Genomic DNA, 27,539 nt, shown 5'->3' with positions numbered 1-27,539 from the left:
AACTATTAAGACGTGAATGAAAGACGGTGTCATAAAACTGCCACTTCAGCTATTTTGTAACAAACTGTATAATTTCATTAATACAAAGAGCAACCTTGATATCTTCGCATGAATCTCACTAATATGTAGGGATCAACTCAACTGTTATATAAAGGACATCTAAGAACCTGTAGAGGAAAACACGTTGAATCACACTGTCTTCTAAAGTAATGGGCTTAGGGAAGATCGCTTACGAAGAAGATAAGATAAAATGTAGCATAAATTTGAGCGGGCCGGTAGTGCACGGCCAATCATTCTATTAATAATTACAGTGCTGAAACCAAAGCAATCTGAAGGCACTTACGCTAGCGTTAATTGCTGCCGCTGTAATGTCTTGCCCTTTGTTCTCATGTGTGAAATGAACTTTTCTTATTAATTTTTTATTGTTCAGTTTTGCTCACTTATTTTTATTCGCGTCATGCATATAGCCTCTTCACCATGGCCTATACTTGTTGGTTGTTTGCTTCTGCGTGATGTTGGTTGAATTTGCGTGTATGGGTGTTTTTTCTCAGCTCGCAGGCTTCACATTGGCCTCACCAGCCGTATTTTCAATGAGGCGCAATGCACAACCTTAGTGTGTTGAAATTTCGGTCCATGTTAATATGCTCCTGGAGCTTGGAAAAAAAAACCCGGGGTGCTTCTCTTATTAATTGTTCTTCAGCACTGGCCCGAAGACTTTCATAATTATTCAGCTCAACGACGTCTTGCTGTTGACTGCTTTTACTATCTGTTTTTTCTTCTCGAAAATTACGCTTTACTCTCAAGCTGCGTGATTCCCTATTGATACTTTTTTTTGAAAAATAGGCAGTTAGTAGCAAAGTAACTGGAAAAACGCTTAAATACACTCAATCGAACTAATAGCAGAATTTTGAATTACTGCTTGTTTGGTACTAAGGCGCACGGGCACCTGTGTGTTGTCTTTTAATGCGCTGTCGCCTTGACACGCTTTTAGTTGAGAACAAAAGACCCCTTGAGCTGAACAAAAAAGAAAATAAAACACGCAATTTTTTTCAGGACAACATGGGCAGAATCAAGATACCGTTGCGTATTATCTCGGTGTTACCGCCTGAATAAACGAAGCTCATTAGTTTAAGTGTAATGCAGTAACCTTCCTGCTTTATAGAGGCATCATTACTTTAATAACTATGAAACAATGACATCACAGCTAGATGTTTATTTCCTCTTTTCGGCTACCACGACTAATGCACGTTACTTCGATTTTTTTTTGTGTGAAAAAAATGCTGACACAACAAATTTTCTTTGAAGTATCTCAAGTAAGGCAAAGTTTCTTACTTTACTCTGTCGCTGGTAGAACAGCTAAACGCTTTGATACTCACGCCCTTTGAAGTTACCGGTTCAGCTTTTATAACAAGGGGCTTGGAAAGCACTTTGAAGTTCATCGCTCAGTAACGTTTTGTTGGCATTAACAAAAGATGACGGCAGCACTGGCTTTGTGTATTAGCGGTCTCTCCTTTCGGTCTGGCTCGGTTATCTGCCAAAACGGTGCACTTAAAAAATACGGCGAAACGCCTGTATTATGCCAGCGGCTAAAAATTTGAAAAATATGTTCCACTGGCAACTTCACGCGATTGAACTAAGTTTTCTTATTTCGCTGGCAAGAAACCACACCTTCAAAAGGGGCATGACACCATTTTAATGGCGTACTTCTTGCTTTTGAAACAGGCACTTTGCATTGTTATGAGCTGTAAATAACATTAATCTCCCGGATTCTACGTGTTCATGTCATCTGAATCCCAGCAGCGCAACATTTTGGAGTAATACAATTTATGGCCTTGAAAGAAAACAATACGGACCCAACGTTTAGATTAGTCACAGATGAGGGCTCCCAAAAATAAGACGCGCAGTGCCACTGGGGAACCATGAAGAGATGCTAGCGATCGAAGCAGAAAGAACAGCGCGTGTTACCACTCCAGGATTTACCGCCAGCCGGTACGTAAGGCAGAAGCGAGCTAGCTGCCTTAGGCAGGATTTTTCCACGGCAGTGAGAGTCCTGTACGGCACAGACTGCTCAGACGTTTTTGGCAGTTATTTCCCGGGGCACCTGTGCCTGACGTCTGGAGACCTTTTTGGCACAATAAATGCCAGCAGAATCAAACGAAGGCACCTGTCGCGTTACCGGACAGCCGGCAGCAGGTATGTACGGGCCAGAAACAAGCCGTAGCAAAGTGCGCAGGTGGGAGATCGGTGTGCCCTGCTCGAGGCAGCAGCTGGAATGGCCAGGCTCTTTGTAAGCCCCGAGTTCTTTCACGACGTCCACCGCCACAAGAACCTTTGTCCTGCTTTAACTAGAGTGCACTAGCTACGAGAAGAAATGTCGCTTTTGTTCAGTACTGGTAACATTACCAGACATAGGTGAGGCTAGAAGCAATATTTGACGAAGGAGGAAGCAAGAAAGGAAATAGTTACATTTGCGACAAACACGAAAGAGGCAAATGTTGTTTTACGAGATTGGATGAAGAGACAGATGAGTGGAATATGGGCAAATGCTTCACTCATCATGGTTGCCTTGATGAGAACGTTATTGAAATAGGTGCCCGAAAACTTTTTTTTTCTTTAAACAATCTCAGAACTTTTTAAACTTGCCTGCTCAGAAAGGCTAGCACATTCATTATAAAGCGACAGCGGTAGCCTTTTCTTTTCAGTGTTAAAGAATGAGGTGGAACTTACTTTAAGTTTTTCAGCAATGAAAGCGCAGCGATCAGTTAAACAGAACGGGTGAGAAATCATTTTTTCTTAACTAAAAAAGACAGCTCATCTTTCAGTCTGAATCCACGTCATTTATCCTCACAATGACAACTATGGCACACTAGGTATAGAAAGTTCCTGATAGAGGCTCTTCAAAATCAAGACCAACAAGATGAAAGTGCGTTCTTGTATGCCCTCTCAAGCTGCAGTCGACGAGAGCAGTTGCTGTAGTTGCGAAACATTTCTATAGGGAAGAATAAGTGAACTCGAAAAGTGCGCAAGTTTCATTGCGAAAACAATTTTTGGCGTCCGGTAGGAAAAGAAACCATTCAAGTTGTTTCAGAACAAAAAAAAAGTGTCATTTAAAGTCCTGTCACGTTTGAAAAAACAAAAATAAGTTTGGAAGTTAAGCATGACGATAGTACTTTCAAGATTCATTCACTGGTTTAAGATTCTTACGTCTTATTATTAATTATTAATAATCAGAGTTATGACTAAAATAGAACCTCTACTATGAAATGTTTGTATCTTCGTGTAGAAAACTGTGCGTAGTGACGGGTGCATCATAGAATCATACCACTTTGTCCTTACGATGAAAACTTGGTAAAATAGAGAGGGTTCTTCTTTGGACCGTAATTTGTGTATCGCCTGCTTTTATTTTCTAAGTGAAAATACGTATTAAGTATAGCAAAATAGGTAACTTTCTTTTAAAGTAAAAAACATGGCTTTCTCTGCTGTACGCATTTACCCAATGTTTCAAACAGGTAAGGAATTCGTTGCTGATAAAAAATAACTGCACGAAGCACCTGGAGTATGTCTGAGCGAATATGAATAAAAGCTGAACAAAAGTTGAAATAAGCATTGCGTTGGCATCGGTTCTATCTTTGAAATGTTTATCATTACTTTCATTATTGAAGCAAAAATGTTCATCCATTTTTACTCGAGACGCAATTTAATTTGAAGCTGTTTTCCTTTTTTGTTGTACAATGTATTAAAAGGTTTCTAGGAGGTTTCTTAACAAAGCCAATGAGATAAAGACAGTCAAGGCAGCTCTAGTCGAATGAAACGAGCATTTTCCGTCTATAGAGACAACGCGTTTGTTCGTTTGAATGCCGTGTCGAAGGCGTGTGAGAATCAGCAAGATTACGGCGAGCGTATTGTTGAATGAATTGTTAGTGATACTTAAAATCGCACTTTATTTTTGAAAAGCATGCGCACACTAGCGTGATTTCGTTTTATTGTGAATGCTGCCTTCTCATTAGGAAGACAACGTAACTAAATCACGCGTTTTAGCCACGCAGGTGAAGCGCACACCTTTGGATATAGCGTCCCTTAAAAAGACCTTTTCTTTCCCGCCAATTTTTTTTTCTCGAATATATCTGGATTGCACAGGCCTACATACTTCTTGTTAGCATACCTCTTATAAAATGCAAGATACAGAGAAGAGAAAGTAGCGTTTTGCGACTCTTTCTGCATCCCGAGAACGTTGTGTTTCAGTTCCCCTCTACCCCAAAACGAGTGACAACCTGTCTGAAAGCGAGCTATGCATAACAATGTCACCGGCGTCAAATTTCGTCACGCTTCCATTGCAGCGGCGACAATTGGGCGCTGGAGTGGGATCCTTTCTTACATTCGCGCCTTCTTAATCTGACTACAGCACGTCGCTGATGTGCGGCTCACGCGTCACGCAAGAAAGTGGTTGGCAAGAACACCTGACGCGTATTTTTTTTTTCATAAAGCGCCAATTCTCAAGCGGCTGATCTGAATTTGAAAATAAAGGTACCGGCTAGCACGGGATAGACAGACATCTGTTCTATATGATAAGCAGGCACTGCAGGCGCTATGAGGGGATTTTTTTTCGCGCATTTGCATATTGAAAGATTTCACTTTTATCCTTCAAGACAGGTTCGTACCGCTGTTGGCAGCAATGCTTCGTGTATGCCTTTTCTTATGGCGTCATTTCTTCGGCGCCTGCACGTGTGTTCAAACCACTAACGGCAGAAAGAAACGCCAGGTAGTGGGAAGATCTGAGAAGAAATACTGTAAAGTGATAAGCAAATAATAAAATGACAGGAAGCAAACCAAAGGAAGCTACGCCCCAAAAGTCTATTTCAAGCGTGTCTGACTCGGCTTCCATAGAACACGTGCAACGTTTGGGTTTTATGGGGTCATGCAGGGGAAGCTGCAAGCGCTGACTCGCTTCAAATTGTTTCTGGAGGGCAGTGGCCGCGTTCCGAAAAGGAAGATCGTAAACATAGAAACACAGAGACATATTCACAAATATTCTTGAAAAAAATTATTTTCCCTAGTAGCGCGCTTACGACTTCCTTTCAAAAAAGCATTCTTCTAAACAAATAAATGCGTAAAATAATGTCACTGTTTAGAAAAGGTTGTTAATGTAAGTGAAGCAGCAATATTACTGCTGTTCGAAAATTTGACCGTAATTTTACTTTTTCAAAGCTAAAAAAGACGATATTTTTGCTCATTATTTACCTAGTGACAAGCTCTTTTCTGCCGACAATTTTGAAGACGCATCTCTTGTTATGGTGACCTTTATCCTTCGGTCGAGTATGTAAGTAATCGTATTTTCGCATTATTTCTAGCAGTCCACTGTACACTAGTATGGGTGAATCGCCATTGTCCAGGAGCTCTCTAGATTGCTCCATATGTTGATGTAAACCATCGGTCTCACTGGAATATGAAACCCGGGTTATTTACACCTTTGGTAAAAACACTCACGCTTGCTAACGAACTCGATATACCTATAGGTTGAATCGAGCCGAGGGACAAAGAATGGTGCCTTTGCTTTATGTTTTTGTAGCATGCCGTCCTACAAATTCCATCTGGGGAAAGGAACGACTAAATGGCTCTTTTGCAGCTAGAGTATTGTGGTACGCTCCTGGCGATTAGTGTTCGATGTTCTGCTCGGCTAATGTTAGTGCAGTACTCAATGCGGCCTCTGGTGGATGTATAAAGTGCTCCATAATTTTACGTCACTATTTTTCTATTTGAAGCACTTTAGCGGTAATGTACAATTTGTCAAAAAAATATATATCTCAGGGGGGTTCGCTTCCAAGAAGTGTAGCGGTGCTCCTAAGCACATTTGATAGTCCAAACCTTGGACGGGTTGAGAACTTAAGTTCATCCCGCCTTCGTGAGAATAGGGTCCAGGAGTATGCGAGAGGAGACGCGCTGCAGGGCTCAGAAGCAGACCCCTTGGGCCGCATACTTTCGACAAGGACTGTACATCACCACTTGAAGAGGCATAAAGCAGAAAGGATGAGACGCTTTAGTATACGTGATCTGAGATCTTAACATCCTGCCCCAACTGACATCCAAGTGCTTGCTTTAACATCCGGTCCTCGGGACATCAAGCAGCAGTGGTGTTTCGACTCCTTCCGATGGAACGACTTCCGGTTGTTCTTTCTTCCGTGGATCGCTCTCCGCGGATCTTTCCTTTGGTTCAGTCGCGAGAAATTGCGAATCCCGTCCGCTCGACGAGATGTTACGAGAAGCGCGGAGCTAATAAGTGTGCTGTGCATCACTTCACCATTAGCCTGCTTTTTAAGTATTTTGTTTCTGGTTCATAGTGCTTTCTTCACTTTTATCTTTGCCAGAAAGCCCACTTCCGGTTCACATTGCTTTTCTGCCGCCGCGGTGGCTCAGTGGTTATGGTGCTCGGCTGCTGACCCGAAAGTAGCGGGTTCGATCCCGGCCGCGGCGGCCGAATTTCCATGGAGGCCAAATTATAGAGGCCCGTGTACTGTGCGATGCCAGTGCACGTCAATGAACCCCAGGTCGTCGAAATTTCCGGAGCCCTTCACTACGGCGTAACTCATAGCCTGAGTCTTTTGGGGACGTTAAGCCCCGATAAAACATAAAACAGTGTTTTCTTTACTCCGAGGCATCACAATATACCCTATATTGAGACGCCATGGAGTCAACCGCATTTTTTTGAGAAAACATTTATAGCAGCGCATTGCTAACTGCTAAGCTCAGAAACGTTCAATACCCGCCGCGGTGGCTCAGTGGTTAGGGCGCTCGGCTACTGATCCGGAGTTCACGGGTTCGAACCCAACCGCAGCGGCTGCGTTCTTTAGGAGGCAAAACGCTAAGGCGCCCGTGTGCTGTGCGATGTCAGTGCACGTTAAAGATCCCCAGGTGGTTGAAATTATTCCGGAGCCCTCCACCACGGCACCTCTTTCTTCTTTCACTCCCTCCTTTATTACTTCCCTTACGGCGCGATTCAGGTGTCCACCGATATATGAGACAGACGCTGCGCCATTTCCTTTCCCCAGAAACCAATTATTATTATTATTATTATTATTATTATTATAAATATTCTATTGAAATTACGTAATTTCGTTCTGAAATCCTAATTTTTTAACTATTATTCGGAGATTAACGTATGTATTCTTTCTTCCTTTTTACACCACTACAGTCCAACGGACAAATAAGCTGCCACTGGACAGAACCGTAAAGAAAAATAAGTAAATCTGGACGTAAAAGAAGGCTGAAGAACGAATGAACTTTTTTTCAAGAGCCGAGATGGTTGGGCATTTCCATTTTTGCACAACCCGTTTGAGAGAAAAACATGCAAGTTTTTTTTTTTATCCAGGGGAGCAAAGATGACAAGTTATTCTGTACTCCATCTTTCAGTTCTGCTTCACACGTTCCTGTTTCCTTTAATTAACTTTTGTTTCTACAATCTCATCTCAGAAGGTCGAAGTTTCTTCAGAATTTAAGCACAGCTAAAATGTTTTGCAAGAGTGCGGTTAGTATGGCCGTAGTATCACGTCGCTCAACGAAACAGTGCCGTGGAAACATTGCACCACACCAAATTAATCAATGAAAACAATTTATGCTCTTAAGAATATTTTTTCGTGCTTTCGATGCCATGTTGAAATTCTGAAACATTCTATTCTCATTTAGCACTGCGTCATTTCTGGAAACTATATTTTCATGTCCCCTCCGTGATTCGTTTTTCTTATAAGAGGCGAAGGCTCACACACACACACTGCACCCAGTGAAGCGCATGAGGTCGGGAAGTGATGCATGTCCGGAAAGTTACGCACCACCTTATGAGCCAAACTTCCGCACAAGCGTATCTCTCACTTTCCGTACGAAACCATTCCGGTTAGTGAACAATGAGAAAACACTGGCTGTATCGCATTACTTGTTGGTTCCAAAATAAACAGTAATTACTCCCGACTTCAATGCCGGGCGTGCTAAAAGAAAGTTTCGATGCATAGAAAACCAGTCAAAGCGAAGTGGAAAGTGTTGGCGAATTTGAATGTAAAATGTCGAAAAGTGTATTTCGCTGGAATTTAAGTGATTTTGAAATGAAAACAACTTTCTCCACCACAGAGACTATCAACTCCCATATTTTATCCAGCTATTTCCGTTCCTTTTTAAATAACTTAGTGCAATTTCAGGCCGCTGACAGCGTCAGGAGACAGGCAGGAAAGCCCTTGGCAGTGAGCTTATTTGGCAGACTCACAGCGGATACTAAAGTGTTTAAAAAACTTGAAGGCGGTAACATGCCAATTTTCGGGATATCTTCCACACTGTAGGGTTATAAGAGGTTTTTTCTGTTATGAAACGCCTTGTAGTATTTGCGCTAGTTTTGAACTTTATTGAAGCGCGACTATGAACTGCAATATCAGAAAAAAAAATACGTAAATGGTTTTGAAGGCCTCGATCGAATGTCCCATGGATTGGTACAAAGCAACGGCAGGGTTGCTTATTTACACGGATCGGAAGAACAAAAGAACGTACAGCCTCCCGTTAATGAATACACGTATCAGTAATAGATAGTGATTGCATTCCTTTCTGGCACGTAAGGTTTCAATGACTGGAAAATTCCGCTGTTAGAAAAAAAAAAGAGGGGGGGGGGGGAGCATTTCCTCCGAAGCGCAAAATCCTGTAGAATGCTAAACAATTTTTTGACTACTTAATGAATGATCTTTCAAAACAAGCTTCATCTTTTAACCAAATAAAAAAGAAATATATTGATTACAACATGCACCAACCTTTCTTTGTTCCGCCTCCATTGCACGTTTAAGAGAGACTCTAAAAACGCACAAAAAAAAATCTAACTTGAACTGCTGTGCAGTAAGCACGAAAAGAATTTGTCCACAGATTAACTTCGTCGACTTTGTCCAATAAGCAGATCACTGTCGCACAGACACGCTACTCAACCACAATGCAACGCTACGAGCAAATAGCATGGCAGAATAAGTTTAACAGGGTTTAGTACCTTCAGCGTGTTCATCCCTCTGTAGCTTGGCGCACTGTTCTTCGTTGAGCTGGTTGCGAATCGTTGTAGCCACGTGCCACAAGATCTGGGCAGGCGAAGTGGCACTGGTGGTGGGCTCCTCTGCACCCTGTCCAACGTCACTTTCAACAGGTGTGGAACCCTCCAACTCTTCCGGTACTTTCACCAACCTCACCATGACTTCCGATCGCCACTGGCCTTCAAAAAACTGGAAACAGCAGTCGTGCGGAAGAAAATAAAAGACGAGGTTCGTTTGCAAAAAAAAAAAAGTATTGAAGCTCAGTTCTATAAACTCTCTGAACTGTTAGTGGTGCGGTGGTTGCGACGCGCGTTCGTGGGCGGCGCTGGGTGGCGACACAGTGGCATCGGAGCCCAAGCCGGCAAGCACTCGTACAGGCGCAGGGGCCGACTGAGCGCGTTCCGACTCCGCGCTCGAGTTGAAACTCCGCGTAACCGCGCGGCCCAAGCCCGCGCGCGCGCCGCGCGCGGTTGGCGCCGTCACGTGGGCTGTCACGTGACCGGCCCTTCCGTCCAATCAAAGAGCCGCCTTTTCCGTGCCACAATTCTTGCGCGTTTTTGCTGTCCGGTCGCTGCTTCCGCCCTGTCCGCAGCGTTTCGCTTGTTCGCGCGATCCCGAGAGGTGAGAAAATCTCGGCGCCGGTCGGCCCCTGGTAAGGTCTCTCCAACGGCCGCAGCAAAGTTTGACGGCAAAGCCACCGCCCGAGCGCCGCGAGCCAAATTGCAGCGCGTACCTGACGGAGTCTCTGGAGTGTCTTGCAGCTCCCCTACAGGTGTTCCGCTTGGAGGAAGGACTGCTGCTTTTTTCTAAGACAGTGTGGAGATTATAAAGCAATCAGTGCCACATGGCAGAATGTACGAGTTTACTTTCGGCCCAATGCCACGAACCTTCCTTGCGACATTTGACAACAGGGGAAAGCCTTTCAGTTCAATTCGATGTTCTGGCTTCAACGTTGGTTATCGGGAGCGAACTTTGTTACAGGTATTGTTCTGGGAACTTGAGATCTGCCGTCCACACAAAGTCGCTAGATAGTGTGTTTCCACATTAGTTTTATTATTAGATATTTATCTCTCCGGGGGTCAATCCGACAACAGGTTATCTTGTCTCCGCAGATTCCAAGGACAGAACCTCGGTGACAGGAAATGTTTTGGTTGTTCGTTTTGGGTAATTAAATTCTGAGAGGCACTTCACCTTAACACACTCAATAGATTCTTGACGTTTTTTTTATTTACAAATATTGCTACACCATGAGCTGGGACATTGCAGGAGTGGTACAGAAAGTTTCACATAAAACTAAACCATTAGGAAAGTCCATGATTATAAATTTGAGTCCAGCCGCCGCGGTGGCTGAGTGGTTATGGCGCTCGGCTGCTGTCCCGAAATACGCGGGTTCGATCCTGACCGCGGCGGTCGAATTTCGATGAAGGCGAAATTCTAGAGGCCCGTGTACTGTGCGATGTCAGTGCACTTAAAGAACCCCAGGTGGTCGAAATTCCCGGAGCCCATCACTACGGCGTCTCTCATAGCCTGAGTTGCTTTGGTACGTTAAACCCATATAAACCAAACAAATTTGAGTCCAAAAATATACACAAAAACAGTACAGTAAAAAAATGAAAATTTAAAGCATTCTAAAAACGGCATGAATGGTACGATGTTAAGCTGGTTGGTACGGCGAGCGACGCGTGCAGAAGAACTGACGAAAGAAAAGGGGGCGTCAACATAAATACGCTTGTTGATGATCTTGGGAAGTAGGATAACGCGATAACATATGCGTCGGTGTTGAAGTGTGTGAAGTGATAAAGTGAACTGTGCGTGAACTGTGCGAGAGAAGTTTTGGTTTATTGGGGCTTAACGTCCCAAAGCGACTCAGGCTATGCGGTGCGCCGTAGTGAAGGACTCCGGAAATTTCGACCACCTGGGGTTTTTTAACGTGCACTGACATCAAGCAGTACACAGTACACTCAGCCACCGCGGCGGCTATCTCCCACTTGAGCCGCAGCAGTTGCTTAGTGGTTATGGTGCTCGACTGCTGACCCGAATGACGCGGGTTCAATCCCGGCCGCGGCGGCCGAATTGCGACGCAGGCAAAATTCCAGAGGCCCGTGTACTGTGCGATGTCAGTGCACGTTAAAGAACCCCAGGTGGTCGAAATAGCCCGAGTCGCTTTGGGACGTTAAACCCCCCTAAACCAAGCCATCAATTGGGAGAGAAGTGACGGTCGTAAAACGTATATGTAAATCTTATTGCTTGATAAATATTTCCGCGAATTAATTTTCCACTAGCTTATGCAAATAGTATTTCCTCTTCATTTCGTCGTGCTCTGGGATTTCTTGCGCCGGTGATCTTTAGCGTGACGTTGCCAAGAGAGCCGATGGGTGGCCTCTCTTGGCGTCATTCTCGTCCCCTCTCCGGCCACGATGTGTCGGTGACCGTGGTCCTCGTACTCGAAAGTCGCGAACACAAAAGTGAATTCTTCCTCTGTGGCCTTGACACGTGGTTGAACCAGCTTCTTGCTTAGAGCGTTTCTCCTGCATGAGCAACCAAGTGCATCCGCGCAGGAAGTGTTGCCGCATGTGGCTAACACGAATGGAAAAAATGCGGACCTCAATTAACATTGGCCTGCGTCAAGTATCATAACCCAGATAGTGTTGAACTATAATTAGGGGCCTTTTTCTTTGAATAATACATTTAGGGGAGAGTGGGACAGAACACGGCACAAATTCGCAAACCATAGTGTTTTCTTTTTTTAATCGCTAATATCAACAAACGAATATTGTGGAAGTATTGGCTACGGTCCGTGTATCACGCTCAGTAAATATGAAAAGGCCAGCTGAAGCATAACACAGTAAACCTTCATGAAGCTAAAAAGTTCTAAATGTCGTTTTTTGCCCCAACATCTTGGGAAAAATTAACGCGTGGGGGAAAATGAGATGCTTTGGAAAAATAATTACAGCACTCATTCATGCAATGAATTAACACTAATTTAGTTGAATGGGTATCTGCGAAATCTTTTTGAATCTATCTGCCTCCAAAACACCGCATCCAGACAGAACCCGGCACTGTTTTGTACCATGACCCGCAACAGTCCATGCACTTCAATAACCAGGCTTTGCGTGCACCCTGACTGAGAAACCCTTTTCAATTTCCTGAGTTGCTCAGCATTTTTTTTTCTGTTTTAGCGGCATAGCTGTAGCTCCTTCGTTTCTTCCCTGTCTAACTGATATCTCATTCTAACTGATATGTCATTCAGTTCAATTCGCATACGTCAACACGACTTTTGGGCATGATTGTTTGTCAAAACGAGAAGACAATGCTTCATTCTTATAATGTGCTTTGAAGTAAATGCTCTTGCTAGTAAAAAGAGTGAGCGTTTTTTAGGTTCAAAGAGAACACTATGCAGCTCCTGTTCCTCAGTGTCTCTAATCTTCTGTACTCTTTTGTGGCGGGTGTCATGAGGGACACCAAAAAGCTAGGCGACACCAGTGCGGCCTAATGTTCTCCAAAGCTTTCCTGACGTCTTCTTCGTGCCACCGGCTATCTATGCTTGTTTTCGGATTGTTTTCACAATCCTAGAGAGCGATATACATGGAGGTGAACACTTTGCATGAAGCAATAAAACCATTATAATTACTTCAGTTCCCGTTCAGTAGTGCTGCTACCATAAAAAAAAAACGTACGCACGACAAATAATAGCATGGAACACGGGCTGCACTATAATCTGAATTTATTTGTTAATTAATTAATTGTTAATTGGTTTTTGGGAAAGGAAATGGCGCAGTATCTGTCTCATATATCGTTGGACACCTGAATTTATTTTTTTATTTTTTAAACAGACCGCCGACTAACAGCCACGCATGCGCCAAGCCAAGAAAGGCAACCTATGTACGATAATTCAAATAATGGATTTATTTTCAAGTAAGCGCTATAGTGTGTGAAATTGCACAAGATTCCTCATGTTTCGCTATCTAGAAGGCTTCAAATATTTACAGTGCCTTACGTGCTTCTGAATAGCCCAGAATGGGAACATCCCCAAAACGTGGGATATATTTTCCGCGACATCTGTTACAGTGCAAGGCAAGATTACCACCTCCTCCGTAACCAATTTTCTTTAAGTTCTCGCATATTTTTTCGTTCACACATTCTTGTGCCTGATCTATGTAAAATTTTCCGAAGGTCAGTGCTATCTTATAAATGACTTTCCCTTCGCATATAGGCCATATGATTCTATGCTTAGTGGGGCAGAGTTTTTTTTTTTTCCTCCGGGCGTAATCCTGTCATCTGAAAAAATTAATTCACACTAACGCCTCGGCGATCGGTGACTTTACTTTGTGTAAATACAACACAACTTTAATTTTATTTCTTTAATCACTAACATCTTTCCTTTTTTTTCTTTTCAGTCACCACCACTTATCACAGATTAAGCTGAATCCAAGAAGAAATATGAAAGCGCCAACACAGGCAACTACAGTACAGACAAGATTTACGAGAGAGATTTACAGCGCTTGTGTCTCGTAAATCCTGATTGTTCCTGTGGTTGCATGTGTTAGCGCTGTTATTTTTCTTGGATTCAGGATGCACCAACTCACCCGAAAGGAAGTTTTAATGAGCAGATTCAACTACCGCTGTCATCCCTGACGGGAGTCTGCATCAGAGAAGCGCATGACTATCATTGGTGACGATGAGATTCTTTCTGACCCTCCCGAGGTCTGGGGCTTCGGAAAACTTTTCACAAACTCTGTACGTAGTGTCGGGCTTACTTGTGGACACCTTTTCGGGGTTCGGGCGTGGAACGGTTGCCGCTCGAGGACTTCCGCGTCCGAGGTGGCTGCGCCGTCGGTGAGCCGATTCTGATCTCGACAGCCACGTTCTTCCTAGGCGAGCACAGTTCACCGTGTTCTTCGAAATCCGGGCCGCAGGTGCATTGGCCACCAATGCACAGCAGGCCGACGCCTCGGCACGGGTGGTGGATACCGCAGCTCGTGTTAACGTACACGGCTGCAAAGAGCGCGCGCTTGTAAGCAGTGGGAACGACAATGAAACGAGACATGGCTGAGATAGACTGCTAGGGCGAACGACTGTTCTAACAACACGACCTTGACACAACCTTGGGAATACACGTGGAACTCAAAACAATCGTTGCGCGCGCTTGTAAGCAGCGGGAACGACAATGAAACGAGACATGGCTGAGATAGACTGCTAGGGCGAGCGACGGTTCTAACAACACGACCTTGACACGACCTTGGGAATACACGTGGAACTCAAAACAATCGTTGCGCGCGCTTGTAAGCAGCGGGAACGACAATGAAACGAGACATGGCTGAGATAGACTGCTAGGGCGAACGACGGTTCTAACAACACGACTTTGACACGACCTTGGGAATACACGTGGAACTCATAACAACCGTTGTGCAAGACAAAAATCTCGGTACGCTAACATGTAATAATAATGCTAAAGAATCGGAGCAATAAAATAGGGCAGAATCAAATACGACGACATAAGAGCCGACTTACAGATATCTATTGAGCCGAGCGTAAATCGAGCATGTATGGGAATTAAAACTATTGCGCATGCCTCAGTGACCATTTTTTATGCGACCAAATTGACGGCACACAGAAACATGGATAGAAGAAGTGGTACAAAAAAAAAAACTTTCTCACGCAGTCGCGTTATCAACACGTGTCTTACATCATTGGGGGCTTCTCTTGGTGTGATAACTTGACTTCACTTTTCGCGATATGCCAACCTTCAACGTCGTCCCGTGTTAAGAGATGTAAATGACGACTTTTGTATGATACGGCGAGCAACGAATTCTATCTTAAAGCGGTGCAAAGTGCATTTGCAGGTGTCCTGGTGCGCGGTTGCTCGAGTATCACGGTAACTGAGACATGCCCAGTGTTTGCGTTAATGATTTATAGTCTGGTTAGATAAATAACAGAAAGTTGATCCTGGTGCGTCTTTTTTATACCCGTGTTTTGTAGTGCTCAAAACGAAAAAAAGATTAAAGCTGCGAACTGGGCGAGTTGGTATTGATTCATATTTGAACAGCGCAATAAAACAACGGGACACAACGAGAAAAGGTACTTGCACCCCTCTGTTGTCTAACACCGTCATCCTAGGAAAACATAATGACAGCCTAACGCGGCTTATCACATCCGCTTGGAACCTGATAGCTGCATTAGTGATCCTTCTGTCACACTAACTGATAAAGAGATGATGTTTTTATCCGGCCAAGATGTGTAGTCTCGCGCTCGTATCTGATTGTCACCTTTGTGGGCATGATTAGCAGCTTTGTGTCGTTTTTCTATTGGTTTTTTCCCTCTTGTTTGCGTTTGGCGTTCTTAGTATTTAAGATGCTTGGACGTGAATTAAAAATCTAGTTACGAGTCAGCGCTTGTGGTGTCCTTTCTTCGTTGTGTCCTGTTGTTTTATTGCGCTGTTCAAATATGAAGAAAAAACGATACATGCGAAGTAAATATAGACATCTGACTGCCACTTGCATCCGGTGCCAGTCATTATCGCGCTTGACTCAAAGGGACGCTAATTAATCCAAGCTTGAGAGCAGGCAACCAATTTCCTCGGTGTCCTTAAGTACACTGCGTCGCCCATTATAGACGCCTGCTATGAAATTTAATGAATGATTCTATCAAGCGGTGCATTCCAAATATTGCCTGTCAACCACATTTGTAGACAACAGACAGCTAGCATAATGTATACCTAGAATGGGGCAGTATATACGGTTTGACGTCCCATTGCGACATCGGCTTTGAGAGACGCCGTAGTGGAAGGCGCCGGAATAATTTCGGTCACCTGGTGTTCTAATGATATGCCGTTACCACTGCAACTGCCGGCGAGAACTAGCTGTGCATATGCACGCGCATGCGCGGTTTCTTGCAGTTTCGGCAAAGGTAGCGTTGACTTGTGTGTACAACGTGCACATGCTCACAGCGCCTGTTGTAGCTAGAGCTTGACGGTAGCCATAACGGAACCGGTATACAGTTACGCTATGCAAGTTGCAAGTTGTCTAATGGCAATGAATGCCTCGATTCTTCTCTGGCGTCACGAATTCATCATCGCAACTTACTTTATGGCTTAAACGTTGGTTTTCAGTTCGTACGAATTTTAGAAAAAAAAAATGTTGTTTTCTTGAGCAACCACGACATTGAAATTTAGCTGTTGTTGGCATATTCTTATATACGTGATTCTTGACGGCAGTTGAAGTATTGCGCTAAAAAAGAACTTCAAATTCTGGGTAATTTGAATTATCGAGACTTAGTTCTTGTTTATTCTCTCAACAGTAGCTGTATTGAACTTTAAGCATATATATCTAAATAAAATGGCACAGAATATGTCTGCATAAATGCTTAAGAGATATTTTCTGTTTAACAAAATCAATTTTCCTGCCAAGTTATTTGTTATAAAAGGCCGGTATTAATCGCCGTAATCTCGCTTTATCTTGGATCTCATCAACGCACATTTAAAATTATTAGAACGATTGTGGCTCTTCCATGTTAATTGTCCGCAGACTGTCTTGTAAGCAAGTCTACGAGTCAGGCACAAAACGGCGTGTGAGCTCCGCCAAGCGTCGAATCAGATAGTTGCTGCTACGATGTGCACAAGCATAGGCTGGGCAATGACATCCACTCCCCACCAGATAAGCTTAAGTAGGCCCAGAATGACACTTTAGAAGGTAGGTTGATAGCGTTTTTTTTTTCGTGTGTGTGCGTGTGAAAAATTCATCATGTGCGGCATTAGGCCAGTGATAAGGTTAAGAAAAGAAAGGAAAGAATGAAAATTGATCACGACAGCAGCGGCACTGGGCTCTTTTTAAGCGGCTCTCAGATGTTTCTAGCACGTTAGCGTCACAGATTCCGCTTGCAATGATTTCTGCTAATATCGTGGAAATTATCCTTTTATTAGTTCATTGTATCGCTATTAAACACTTCGTCACTCTCTACATCTACAATAAGCGCACGCATGAGTGTTTCCAGAAGAACGCCAGCACTGAGCGGTTGATTCACAGGAACAGCTTTTCGGTGACTCTACCCGACGAAAATAGAGAAACCCCTTCCCACTGTTTGCAAACTCTGGCCCAATCCTGTTTCCAATTCAAAGTCATGAAAAAAGCCCTCCGAAACAACGTGTATAAATAACAGGTTCGTGAAAAGGTCACTTGTTAGTACACGATGAGTCATTGCTTGATGCAGGAAGAAAAAAAACAAACTTCTGAGCGAGTTATTCGACACATGCTTGCTCTGGCCGCTATCGCAATTCTGCTCCCTCTGTTTACCTCGCATTTAGGAAAGGTCGAAAGTATGCCTACACGGGTTATTCTTAGGAATACATATGTCGTTCTTCTTGCTCCCCAGTGACCCCCCCCCCCCCCCCCCTACAAGTTATCGCTCACTTTTGGGATTGCAACATACGTACGGGGTCATCAATTATGTATGGCGAAACACTCTGAGGAAAAAAAGAGTCTATATACGGCCTGCAAAAGAATCAACGAGTGTGGATGTTAGGCTATTTTGAGCTGCATTCGCAAGTGGCCCTTCCTGACTTGGCTTCGCTCACGTTCTGTTGTAAGCTAAGTCCCACCATTGATTAGCAGTTTGTCATTCAGATACTGCGATGCAGCAAGACACTGACTTTGCACAAAGTCTTCTTCTTTCTTTACTTTTTTTTTACAGACCGCGTTTGCAATTAACGCTTTTTCAACGTGGTAGTCAATGACCGGAAGGATAATCTCCCGCTCTTGGTGCCCACAGTAAGTGTTATATGAGATCAATGATATGTTACGTCACGGAACATAAGTGATATAAGACAGCTGAAAAGAGTAAAAGAAATAGGAATCTTAGAATTGCTTGAATAATAAAAAACCCAAATAAACACCTCAAAATGAACTTACCGTTACTCGCAGTACAATTTACAAGGACGAAAAAGAAAATTCCGATTAATGTCTCAAGCATGAAGAGCGTTCATAGTAGACACTTTCGTCGTGTGCTGTAAATTTTAGTTTTGCTGCAAGGCCACCCACACCAACTCCTTAAACTCGGAGTTTTCGTTCAAGATCAAGGATTGTACCCGATGGCTAAGTTCATCTTAATCGCTGATTAGAAAAGCTGCCGAATAGTCATTGACACAGCAAGAGCGGAGCTTTTATGAATTTGTTTGGAATACTTTGTGAACGGTGGCCTTTCATTCATTAGAAGCATTTGCCGTTTCGCAACTATTGGCTGGAACGACACAAGAGGACGGTGAGGGCTGTCTAATTTACGCACTCATTAGTCTCAAGTGCTAATTAGCTCGCTTGTAAGCACAATGTCCTTGTTTCGGAAAACGACAGCAATAAAGAGAAAGCGTGTTAAAGGCCTCGTTAACAGTCGTGTCCGAAAATAGGGCCGGCAGTCACACTTCTTATGGGTACTGGGCGCCGTGCCTCTATTCACATGGACGCGCATAGGAGTCAAGCTATGGTGGTTCAATGCTCATTCCTGCCTGCCACTGTCTCGCTGTCGCGCTCACAGTTTTTTTTTTGTGGTTGTCGTCGGTCCACATATGATAATGATCAGTTATGTTCTTTCGATCATCCTGTTGTTTGCCGTGGCTAGAGCTCCTTATAAGCAATTAAGTATGTTTTACTGAAATTCTGAGGCTAACTAGGTTCTGTAGAGGTCGCGGGCAGTTTTCATGCTGCACATGAACTGCTGAAAAAGAAGCAAGAAGAATAAAAAACCGGAACGCCCACGCGCAATGCATGCGCAGAACTTTAAATTTTTAGAGTGAGCCACCAGAAAACAAAAGTAGTCTATCCACGTATTGTGTTTGTTGGAGGAAAACACTGAAATACTCATGTCAGAGAAGCCTTTAGTAGTTCTGTACTATATGCGCTGTGTTTCGCCCAATTACAGATCTACCACCAGCAGATAGAGTGTAATGATTGTTTCTGACACAACGTTGACAAAGAACAAGTGCGTCACAAAAAAGTATTGACGCAGGTTCACGATGCGCGCATCTGAAGTTGCATATAAAATACCGTTATCCTGTGAGATGGTGCACATTCCGAAGACTGGGAACTGCTGTAATGACAAAGCTCGCGAACAAAAACTTACTGTAGAAAACGGTGATAGCAGAACATTGGTTGCATATGGCAAGGGGCTGCTTGTTCTGTGGTGCCTGACGGTGCAACATTAATTCAAGAGCGACAGAAAAATGCATAAGGGAAGTGACTGACTCGCTTTGTATTAATCGCAACAGTGACAAGTGCATGAGCACGCCTTCATGTGTGATAGAAGAAACAGTAAACGCTTGAAAGTGATGTGAAGACTAATTATGTGCTACAATATTAATGATCCTAGATCCTAGGTTCCGAGCATCGTACCTACCCTTGTTATCTTTCATCCCTGTCAGTTTTCGTAATTACTGATTGTAGGTTTTCAGTATCTGCTCTAATCTTGTAGCTGTTTCCACTTTCCGGCCTTTTCTTTTCCTTCGCCTCTTGTTTCCCGCATAATTCTGCCTTTGTATTTCTTTCATTGGTCAGGTTTTCCTCGTCATTCTGTATCTCAATCCTCTTAAACAAAGCTTCCTGGTGAATCTGTTTCTGCTTCATCGTGCACCAGCCTTGACTCTGCCCTTGCTTTGACATTTCCGTTTACTCGTGCTATTTATATAGATTTCAATAAAGTGGATTTTCCAGGCCCCGGCTACAGTGTGTTAGTTGTTTCACTTCTTGTAGGGTGATTTTTTGTGAACACCTGCACATGCATTGTCGTCTACGTCTACAAAAATGCTGTTTGCACCTGTGTGTTCTTTCCGCATGTTTTTATTCTCTACAACAGTCGTTTGCTGTGGGTAGCCATTAACTCTCGAACGAGTTGCGTTGGTGCAGCTTTCCTTTGTTTGTTTGTTTTTTGCAAAGACGGACCGTTTCTGCCGGCACTGAGAACTATATGAATTATTATATTTCATCAGCTACTGCCTATTACCTGCTCACTTGACTTCAATAACAACAGGCAATGGTGGTTATTGACGTCTTAGCTGACGAGGAAATTGAGAGTTCGATGCGCAGTCATGGCGCCAACGTTACGACGCATATGAACTACAAAAAACGCGCGTGTGCAGAGATTTCAGTTATTGAAAGTTTCTAGGAGGTCGAGAGTAATATGGAGCCCTCAGCCATGACTTGACTTATGCCTTATTATATGCAGCCTTAATCGCAAAGAACAATCAATTCTTTGAAATCAAATAGTAACTTCCGCTGCTAAGGGAGGAAAAGCAAAAAATGCAGGCTCAACTCACCACAAAGTGAAAGGTGCTGCCTGTACCGAATTCAGCAGTAGCTAGCGGTGTATAAGCAAGAACAATTTTTGTATGTAATAATAAATTTTCCGTAACCGCATTTCCCGCGGAACGTCTTCGAACTCTGCACACGGGAACAATAAGATGCGTACATGTAGTTTTTTTTTCTTCATATTTTCCTCAATGTACCAACTTTATCATGAAACACATGCTCGGGATGGAAGAAAGTATAAAATAGATATTTAAATAAACGATTGAAAAAATAAATATGACAAAAGCAGTTGTCGAAGCAGCTTCTCTTAGTTCGTAGAGGAGGACGCCACAGAAATTCAGCATACTAACGTGGGTGGCGATTCTTGGGCACGGGTGTGCTTGTCAAAGCACGTTCTCTCGCCCTCGCCATTCCTGCAAGCAGAGAAGAAAAAAAAAGAAAACGTCTACGAAACAACGCCGTCCTTTTCGTACACGCTTTGTTAATGGAAGTGCTCATGCAGACAGCGTGGCCTAAGCGTTAGCGTCTTAGTGGGACAGCCTGTTCTCGATGAGTACAAACTTACTTACGACGACTCAACTTTAACGTACAAAAGGACCCACGAGTACTCGTCAAACGAACTCGTAAATTTTGAAAAAGAGAAAAACAATTTTAAAACCGCGCTTCGCCGCAAACTGCTGCCCGTGGCGCACGTGCGGCAGTCCCGAATCGCGAAGATCACCATTAGTCCTCACCATCAACGGGCGGCTCCTGCGTTAAATCTGCGGGGGAAGACGCATACAAAAAAAGAGTGAGTACACACTGTAGCGGCGCTTTGGCATATTTCAACGGCATGCAGAGCCAACCATCAATCACACGCGTCAGTCGTCAGAGCAACGAAGCACGCAAGGCGTGCCGAGAAGGCCCACGCCAGTCGTGTTTTGAAAAACCACGACTGTCTTCACCTGCGCCTGGCACGCTCCCTGGCGGCCGCGTTATAATTTACGCCTGCATCCAACGTGGCAGTTCAAATTAATGCGTCGGGTCTGGAAAAGTAAACAGAGGGCGCGCTCGGCGGCGTTCTACAGCTCCACTCAACGGTTGCAAGGAGGAAACACGGAGGTATCTTAAGACGCGCGTGCCTGGGCGGGGAAGTACTGGAGAAGCCAGTACCCACCAGAGTCACCCACGCGGCGATTCTTGCACACACTGCCGCATAAAGTGCCACTGTATGAACAAACCTGCTCCTTGTGGCTCTCGAACTTTTCTTTACCTCAAGCGAGTTTCGCTGAATTCCGCGTCGTTAGCACAGGTTCGTTCGCGAAACTCTGAATGTATCAGGCGAAGTACAACAATGAAGTTTTTCAGTTGAACTTATCTCAACCGACGCTTTTGTTTTCTGCGAGTAAAATAAATGACTACTGTGTTGCGTGGCAGCGGAAAAGACAGTTCATAACCAGAAAATTAAAGTGGCACGTCCCTAGAGCGCGTGGTGCTGAATGCTGCGGCAACTTAAGACTTTGCAGTGCACAGAATTTGAGCTGTTTCTTGTTATTTATTCGAGAACCATATGCCGCAAGTCAGTGTAAATTCTGCTGTCTGTTCCGATGGGAGCTGGCGAGGTTTCATGCACCAAGGCAAGTACATGCCCAGTGTGACATGTCTCATGCCCGGCTGGCCCCAAAACCTGCGAAAGTTTCGCAGTTTGACAGCTTGTCGTAATGGTGTTTCAGAGCGCCGGAACCGAAATCTCGACCACACAGTGAGCCTTCTTGGGCTTTCAGCACACACGCATTGCACACATTTCATACAACCACGTTTTAATAATACTACCCAGGAATTTAGCATCAGTGTGAGCATTTGGTAATTGAGATTCACTCATATACTCTGTCACACGGCCACAATAAATGATAATAGGTGCATAACTTATTAAGCCTTAGTCTCCTTCACACAAAGTGAAATAAAAACAATTTCCTGTTTTCACATTGTGTGATGCCTCAAAACATTTATGAACTACACTGTGAGACAAAAGTACTACAATTTTTTCGAGGATCATCACTATTGCGAACAATTGCTTCAAGTCTGGAGTTGTGGCAGCAGCTCTACGAACAAGGGAATTAACTAGTATATGCCACGAAACACCGCCACTTGAGTTCATTTATTGGCCGTTCTTCAGGTAATTAGCCGCCACTACATTAAAGTGTAAGTAGCGGCAATGACTTACACTGTCTAAAGGCGCCAAAGCTGCAAACAAAAACCACGGTGCCAAGTACCGCAAACCACATGATTATCAGCTGCCATGCGTAGAATGGGCCGCATCTCTGCAACATGTACCTGGGCAAAGATGGCACAATTGGAACGATGTTCCAGTTCTCATCTACCTATTTAGCACTCCGACATGATTTCAATTTACTTGCGAAAATTTCACGAGATGTCTTTCTCCCTTCCGTGAATAAGGCTTGGTGGAAGAAGACTGGTGCATCGCCGTGACTTCGATGGTTACCCGGACCTCGCGCACAATGAGGTGATCAGTGCCTGTCCTCCCATCCTCCTGTCCTTCATTCCCACCAGAAGCTGAGAGCTGAGAAGGTCTGATCATCAATGCGGTCTGTAAAGGCTGTAGACAAGCTGCTTAAACATGTTCTAGCGGGGATGATGCCCAACGAGCACTACAGTGGGGATACACCGGTTGCTTTCTACAATGCGTTATTTTCTCTACAGCTGCAGCAGAATTCCTTCTTACCACTGTTTAAGAGGGTTTCGTATCCCGAAGGGAAGAGGACTCCTGCCCTTTGCAGAGAGCAAATGGCAATGGAATTGAGAAGGAAACATCATAAGTTGCAACGATTCTATGAAAATTTTAAAACTATTCAGTCACATCAGCCCTCTAACAGATTTCCAGCCGTTAAATTCCCTTTATATATAGATTAGGCTCCTCTCTGTGCCCCCCCCCCCCCCTTTACAATGAGTGAGGCACTAGGCCCAAGCATGCTAGCTCATTCGGAACCAAGTACCGTGCATATAAACCCCGGGAAGAATGACTACCGCTGACGTGGTGAAGACAACTTCATTTGTCAGTTGTTACACAGTGAACTGTAACATGCTTATGCTGAGCCTGGCGAGTTGGAGAGGATGCATCTAAGAAAATTCAACGCGACAAAGGGACGAGTACAGAGGAACGAGCTTAAAGTCAGCGTTCGTCTGTGTCTTCTTTCTTTTTTCTGTGTCTTCCCTTTGTCGCACTGAATTTTCCAAGAGCTGTAGTAGCATGGCACTTCCTGGTCGTTATATTCCTGCTCAGTGCGTATCTTCTCACCTACTTCTTCTATGTACCACGCAGCGCGCAGCATTGACATTACGGCTTCAACATAGGAAAGGAATGCTAGGAATGCAGGAAAGGAACCTGCGATTTCTTACGGTTTATCCCGTCGCTGCGCTGACTTTCTCCTGGAGGAAGCACCGGTACTACGTGTGAGTTCGGCAGGGGCCCGCTTGTGTTCATAGTCTCCGGGAGGCAGCGCGGACAACGGTTGAGGCGACAGTGAGTAAGATCGGCGCGACACCGGGTACTGTACGGGTGCCATGTATTGCCCGGGCGGCGGCCACGCTCCGATGCATGGAGCCATCGCGTAGTGGTGGTAAGGCACAGGCAACAGGTGCTGGGCCCCAATAAAACCATCGTGAGGTAGCACGGGGTGCGGCGGAATCGCAGCGTACGTCGGCGTTGACCCTAAGCGAGGGTACTGCGGAGTCGGCGGAGACACCGGAGCCCCGATCATGCCTTTAAGGGGGTGACCAAAACATAACAAATAGTACTGAAGAGTTTGACAAAGATTCGTAAGACACAGCACGTTAATACGCTATTTGAGGTGAACTGACCACTGGCAGAAATTCAGAGACGTTTCAGAACAGCATACTGGTTTCTTGCTCACTGAGGCTAGGAGCCGGTTGTCGCATAAGTACCACTACGAGATATAATGACCGTGCGTAGACTGTTGTCATGTTTCAATCCTATTCATTGTGTTAGCTGTTACGTGATCAGTGATTTTGGTAGCCGCAGTGGTAACTGGTTCTTCCACTATGGTGTCGGACCGTCTCAGAGTTTTACCTCCGACTTTCACAGCCACTGCCAATTTTTTCAAGGTAACAACTGAATGCCTTCTTCCTCTACGGATGACAAAAGTAAGCGAATAGCCGACGCTTAGTAGTCGCGAACATTGCATGCCTCGAATTCGGCGACCGAATTGCGATTTACGAAGTATCCAGGCACAGCTAGCTTCTCGTATGTCTCGAACTCATAGCTATGTCACTCGGGTACTGGAACCGAGCTCGTATGCTTGATCCCTGCCAAGGCGACGGCATTTCACTCAAGGCGAAATTCACAAACACCTGTGTGCTGAGACTATGGCACACGTCAAAGAACAGTACGTTAAAGAAAGATTAATTCAGAACCCTCTACTTATGGCGAGCCTCATAGATCATAGTGTTTCTTCGAGAAAAAAAAACGTAAATCTGAAGTTCATATAGGTCCTTTTTTAAAGCACTTACAGGCAAGACAGGCTCGGAGGCGCGCATTTCTTAGTTCCAAAGCACAAAAGCCACAACCTTTTGTACCCGTCTAAACAAGAGCACAGTCAGTTACGAGGTGCCATAGGTATGCGAACTCCCGTAAAACTGTATACGCCTCACTGCCACTGCAAAACCAAACACCCAGAAGCGAGAAGTTGTTTATCAACGCAATTTTTTCGCAAATCGTAAGATCGCACCATAGCAACCAATATAGCTCCAGATCTTTCCTAGGGTCGCTTGTAGTTACTTCCTGTCAGAAACGCACCCTATTGGTTTTCTAGTCTCTGCGAGCGCTTGCCTCTCCCTCTTCTCTCCTAAATGTGGAGAGGAGGCTGCTAGCAACAAGATTTTATAAAATTAAATTAACAGAAATTATTTCAACTGTATTATTTAGATAAATAAATCCAATAAGTAATTATGACCTTACGGCTGACGCTGTCAATGACACTGTAGAATGCAGGGTTATATGGCTAAACCAAAGCTATAACAGTTTTCGCTGTAAAATGCAACTTACTGGTTCTCTATGAATATTTTAACTACTTGATGCGATCGTAATAGAAACTTTAGAAATTAACGGGGAGATCAGTTGTGGTGGCGCGGAGTAAATGCGATAGCATGCTTCTTGCACTCACCAATTTATTTGAGTTCTGGTTCTATTCCAATTGTGAGTTCATTGTCTTTCATTCCCAGATCTATTAAAACTTGATACCATTCCAATTCCGACTGCGCAACTACACAATGTGTTCTATTGTTAGATCCTGAGGAATCTTTAAACACTACAGGCGCAATGGAGCAGCAGTTAAGCGATGCTCCACTGCACTGGCAAGTGGCTGTTCCTGTCACTGCCAAAAGTGGCCTTTGTGAGACTCAGGTTGCTCCTCCTGAGCACTGCAAGAAGGAATAGCTCCAGCGAGCCTCATTTTTCACACATGGTGCTTCGGGAGGCTGTATGTTCTGCACGTAGACCTGTTCTTGTCTGGATAATTTTTTCTCAGCCATTTTTAATTTTTGCTGAGTCATTCTTCGTCTGGCGTCTCCCATCTCTCTCCTGCAAGTGCAGAGAAAGGGAGGGAGACGGCTGACAGGTGGAAGGTGGAGAGAGACAAATCTCCTTTAACATCATTTGGCAAGTGGAAACCTCACACAAACGTCGCTATCGCCGGACAGTTTTCGCCTTCATGGCTCTCCTAATCAAGCCGCACTAAAAGAAGATTTTGCTGCGCATAGGAAGGTTGTACCATTTACGACAATACGTTCATAACAAAATCTTACAATATTCTTTAGTTGACTTATGATTAGAAGTGATGCCGAAGAAAGTTGTGCGCGAAAAAAGAAATATGCTGTCTATGTCGTCCTCAAGAGTATACTTGTAGAAATGAAATGCATTGCAAGAAGGGCGTAGCATATTTTAGGCCAGTACATGGATGCTAGTAGCCGTAATCGAATAATAGGCTGGACGCACAGCCGCCTTCGCCTGAGTCTGAGTTTGCTATAGCAATTTTTCAATATTTGAATCGGGCGTGCTGCCTGTGCTGTAACGAACCAGCTGCCTCTTGTGTTTCACTAAGAATCAAACTTCACCACATAAAATGCAAGATACATACTGTGTCTGTGCTTTCATAAGCATAGAGACAGCTTATGAGTTTGGAGCTGCTTGATGTGGGATCATGCAGCTCCGAACATCCCGGCCACGCAGGGAACTCTTCATATAACTAGTTCTGTTCAGACGATCGCAGCCACCTGCGCCCGGTGCTTCGTGGCTTCTGAGGCGTGGTCAGCTACATAAAGAACAATATTTCCAGAAATGCAGAAGGGGTAGCGACACCAGACACCAAAGCCAGGAATTGCCGACTGAGGCACCATGAGTGAAACGCCTACTTAAAGAAGTGTTTTTAAGCCCTAACGTGTCATTCTAGACCATTACGGTAACCTTTTAGTGGAGGTCGTCCGACTGATGTAGAACACATTTGGTTTTCTCAGCGCGTGTCATAGCTCTATTACAATAACAGATAAATAGGTTCTACACCCACAGAAATGCGGCCGCCACGGCCTAGTGGTGAACTCAAGGACTCCATTGGGCGTGTGGTACGGACATGATCTCACTTCTTAGACCTCGTATTATTACGTACCTATGGCTACCTGCCATGGGCTTGGCAGGGTTTTAAAATAAAACATCTACGATATATCACTAGCTAGGAACATATATAGGATCCTTACTGAAAACTGGAGCTGCTTAGGCATCGCGGATGGCAGCGACGAACAGACAACGTGGAATTTATGGAAGAAAAACATACCAGGGGCAGCGGTGACAGCAGAAAGACGCCTTGGGGAACTGTCGCTCCTCTCTGTCATGCCTGCCAATTGCAGCGTGTCCACTTATCCACGCGTCCAGCTACAGAAACGTCGAAGGTGGCTGATTTTTTTTCAGATTCGAGTGTGCGTGGCAGTGAACTTCAAGTCGGGTGGCGCATTACGATGATGATGACGATTACGATGGCCACTGGAGGAAGTCTGTGCTCAAATACGGCATGCAGATCAGTTCAAGACCTAAAAAATTAAAAAAAGGCATGCTAAAACTCTATTACATTTTCTAATTCTCTGACTGTGAAAAGATATGCGCTTGCAATGGCTGTACTTGACCCTCCAAGATTTGGCTGTTCCC

At 44.3% G+C, this 27,539-nt stretch overlaps 2 protein-coding genes across 2 annotated transcripts in view; both read right to left on the bottom strand.

The window, feature by feature from the left end:
- Positions 1-9,443, bottom strand: part of LOC144129008 (corticotropin-releasing factor receptor 1-like) — a 159,555-nt gene extending 150,112 nt beyond the window's left edge. Inside the window, exon 1 of the mRNA XM_077662871.1 lies at positions 9,005-9,443. Coding sequence (XP_077518997.1) covers positions 9,005-9,200 — 196 coding nt within the window. The 5' untranslated portion in view covers positions 9,201-9,443. The remainder of the gene's footprint in view (positions 1-9,004) is intronic.
- A 1,865-nt stretch (positions 9,444-11,308) lies between these two features.
- LOC144129964 (uncharacterized) lies at positions 11,309-27,269 on the bottom strand. Its single transcript, XM_077664017.1, has 7 exons — positions 27,172-27,269; positions 23,726-24,089; positions 22,533-22,642; positions 21,064-21,090; positions 20,680-20,742; positions 13,799-14,036; positions 11,309-11,569 (listed from the first exon to the last, which is right to left on the bottom strand). Exons 1-7 carry the CDS (start codon positions 27,227-27,229, stop codon positions 11,347-11,349), a joined length of 1,083 nt encoding a protein of 360 aa, XP_077520143.1. The 5' UTR covers positions 27,230-27,269; the 3' UTR covers positions 11,309-11,346.
- Positions 27,270-27,539: the final 270 nt, after the last annotated feature.

Source organism: Amblyomma americanum, chromosome 4 (genome assembly GCF_052857255.1).
Source record: "Amblyomma americanum isolate KBUSLIRL-KWMA chromosome 4, ASM5285725v1, whole genome shotgun sequence".
Classification (NCBI taxonomy): Eukaryota; Metazoa; Arthropoda; class Arachnida; order Ixodida; family Ixodidae; genus Amblyomma; species Amblyomma americanum.
Note: the sequence above shows the minus strand (reverse complement) of the source record. Positions and strands in the feature narration are given on the sequence as shown.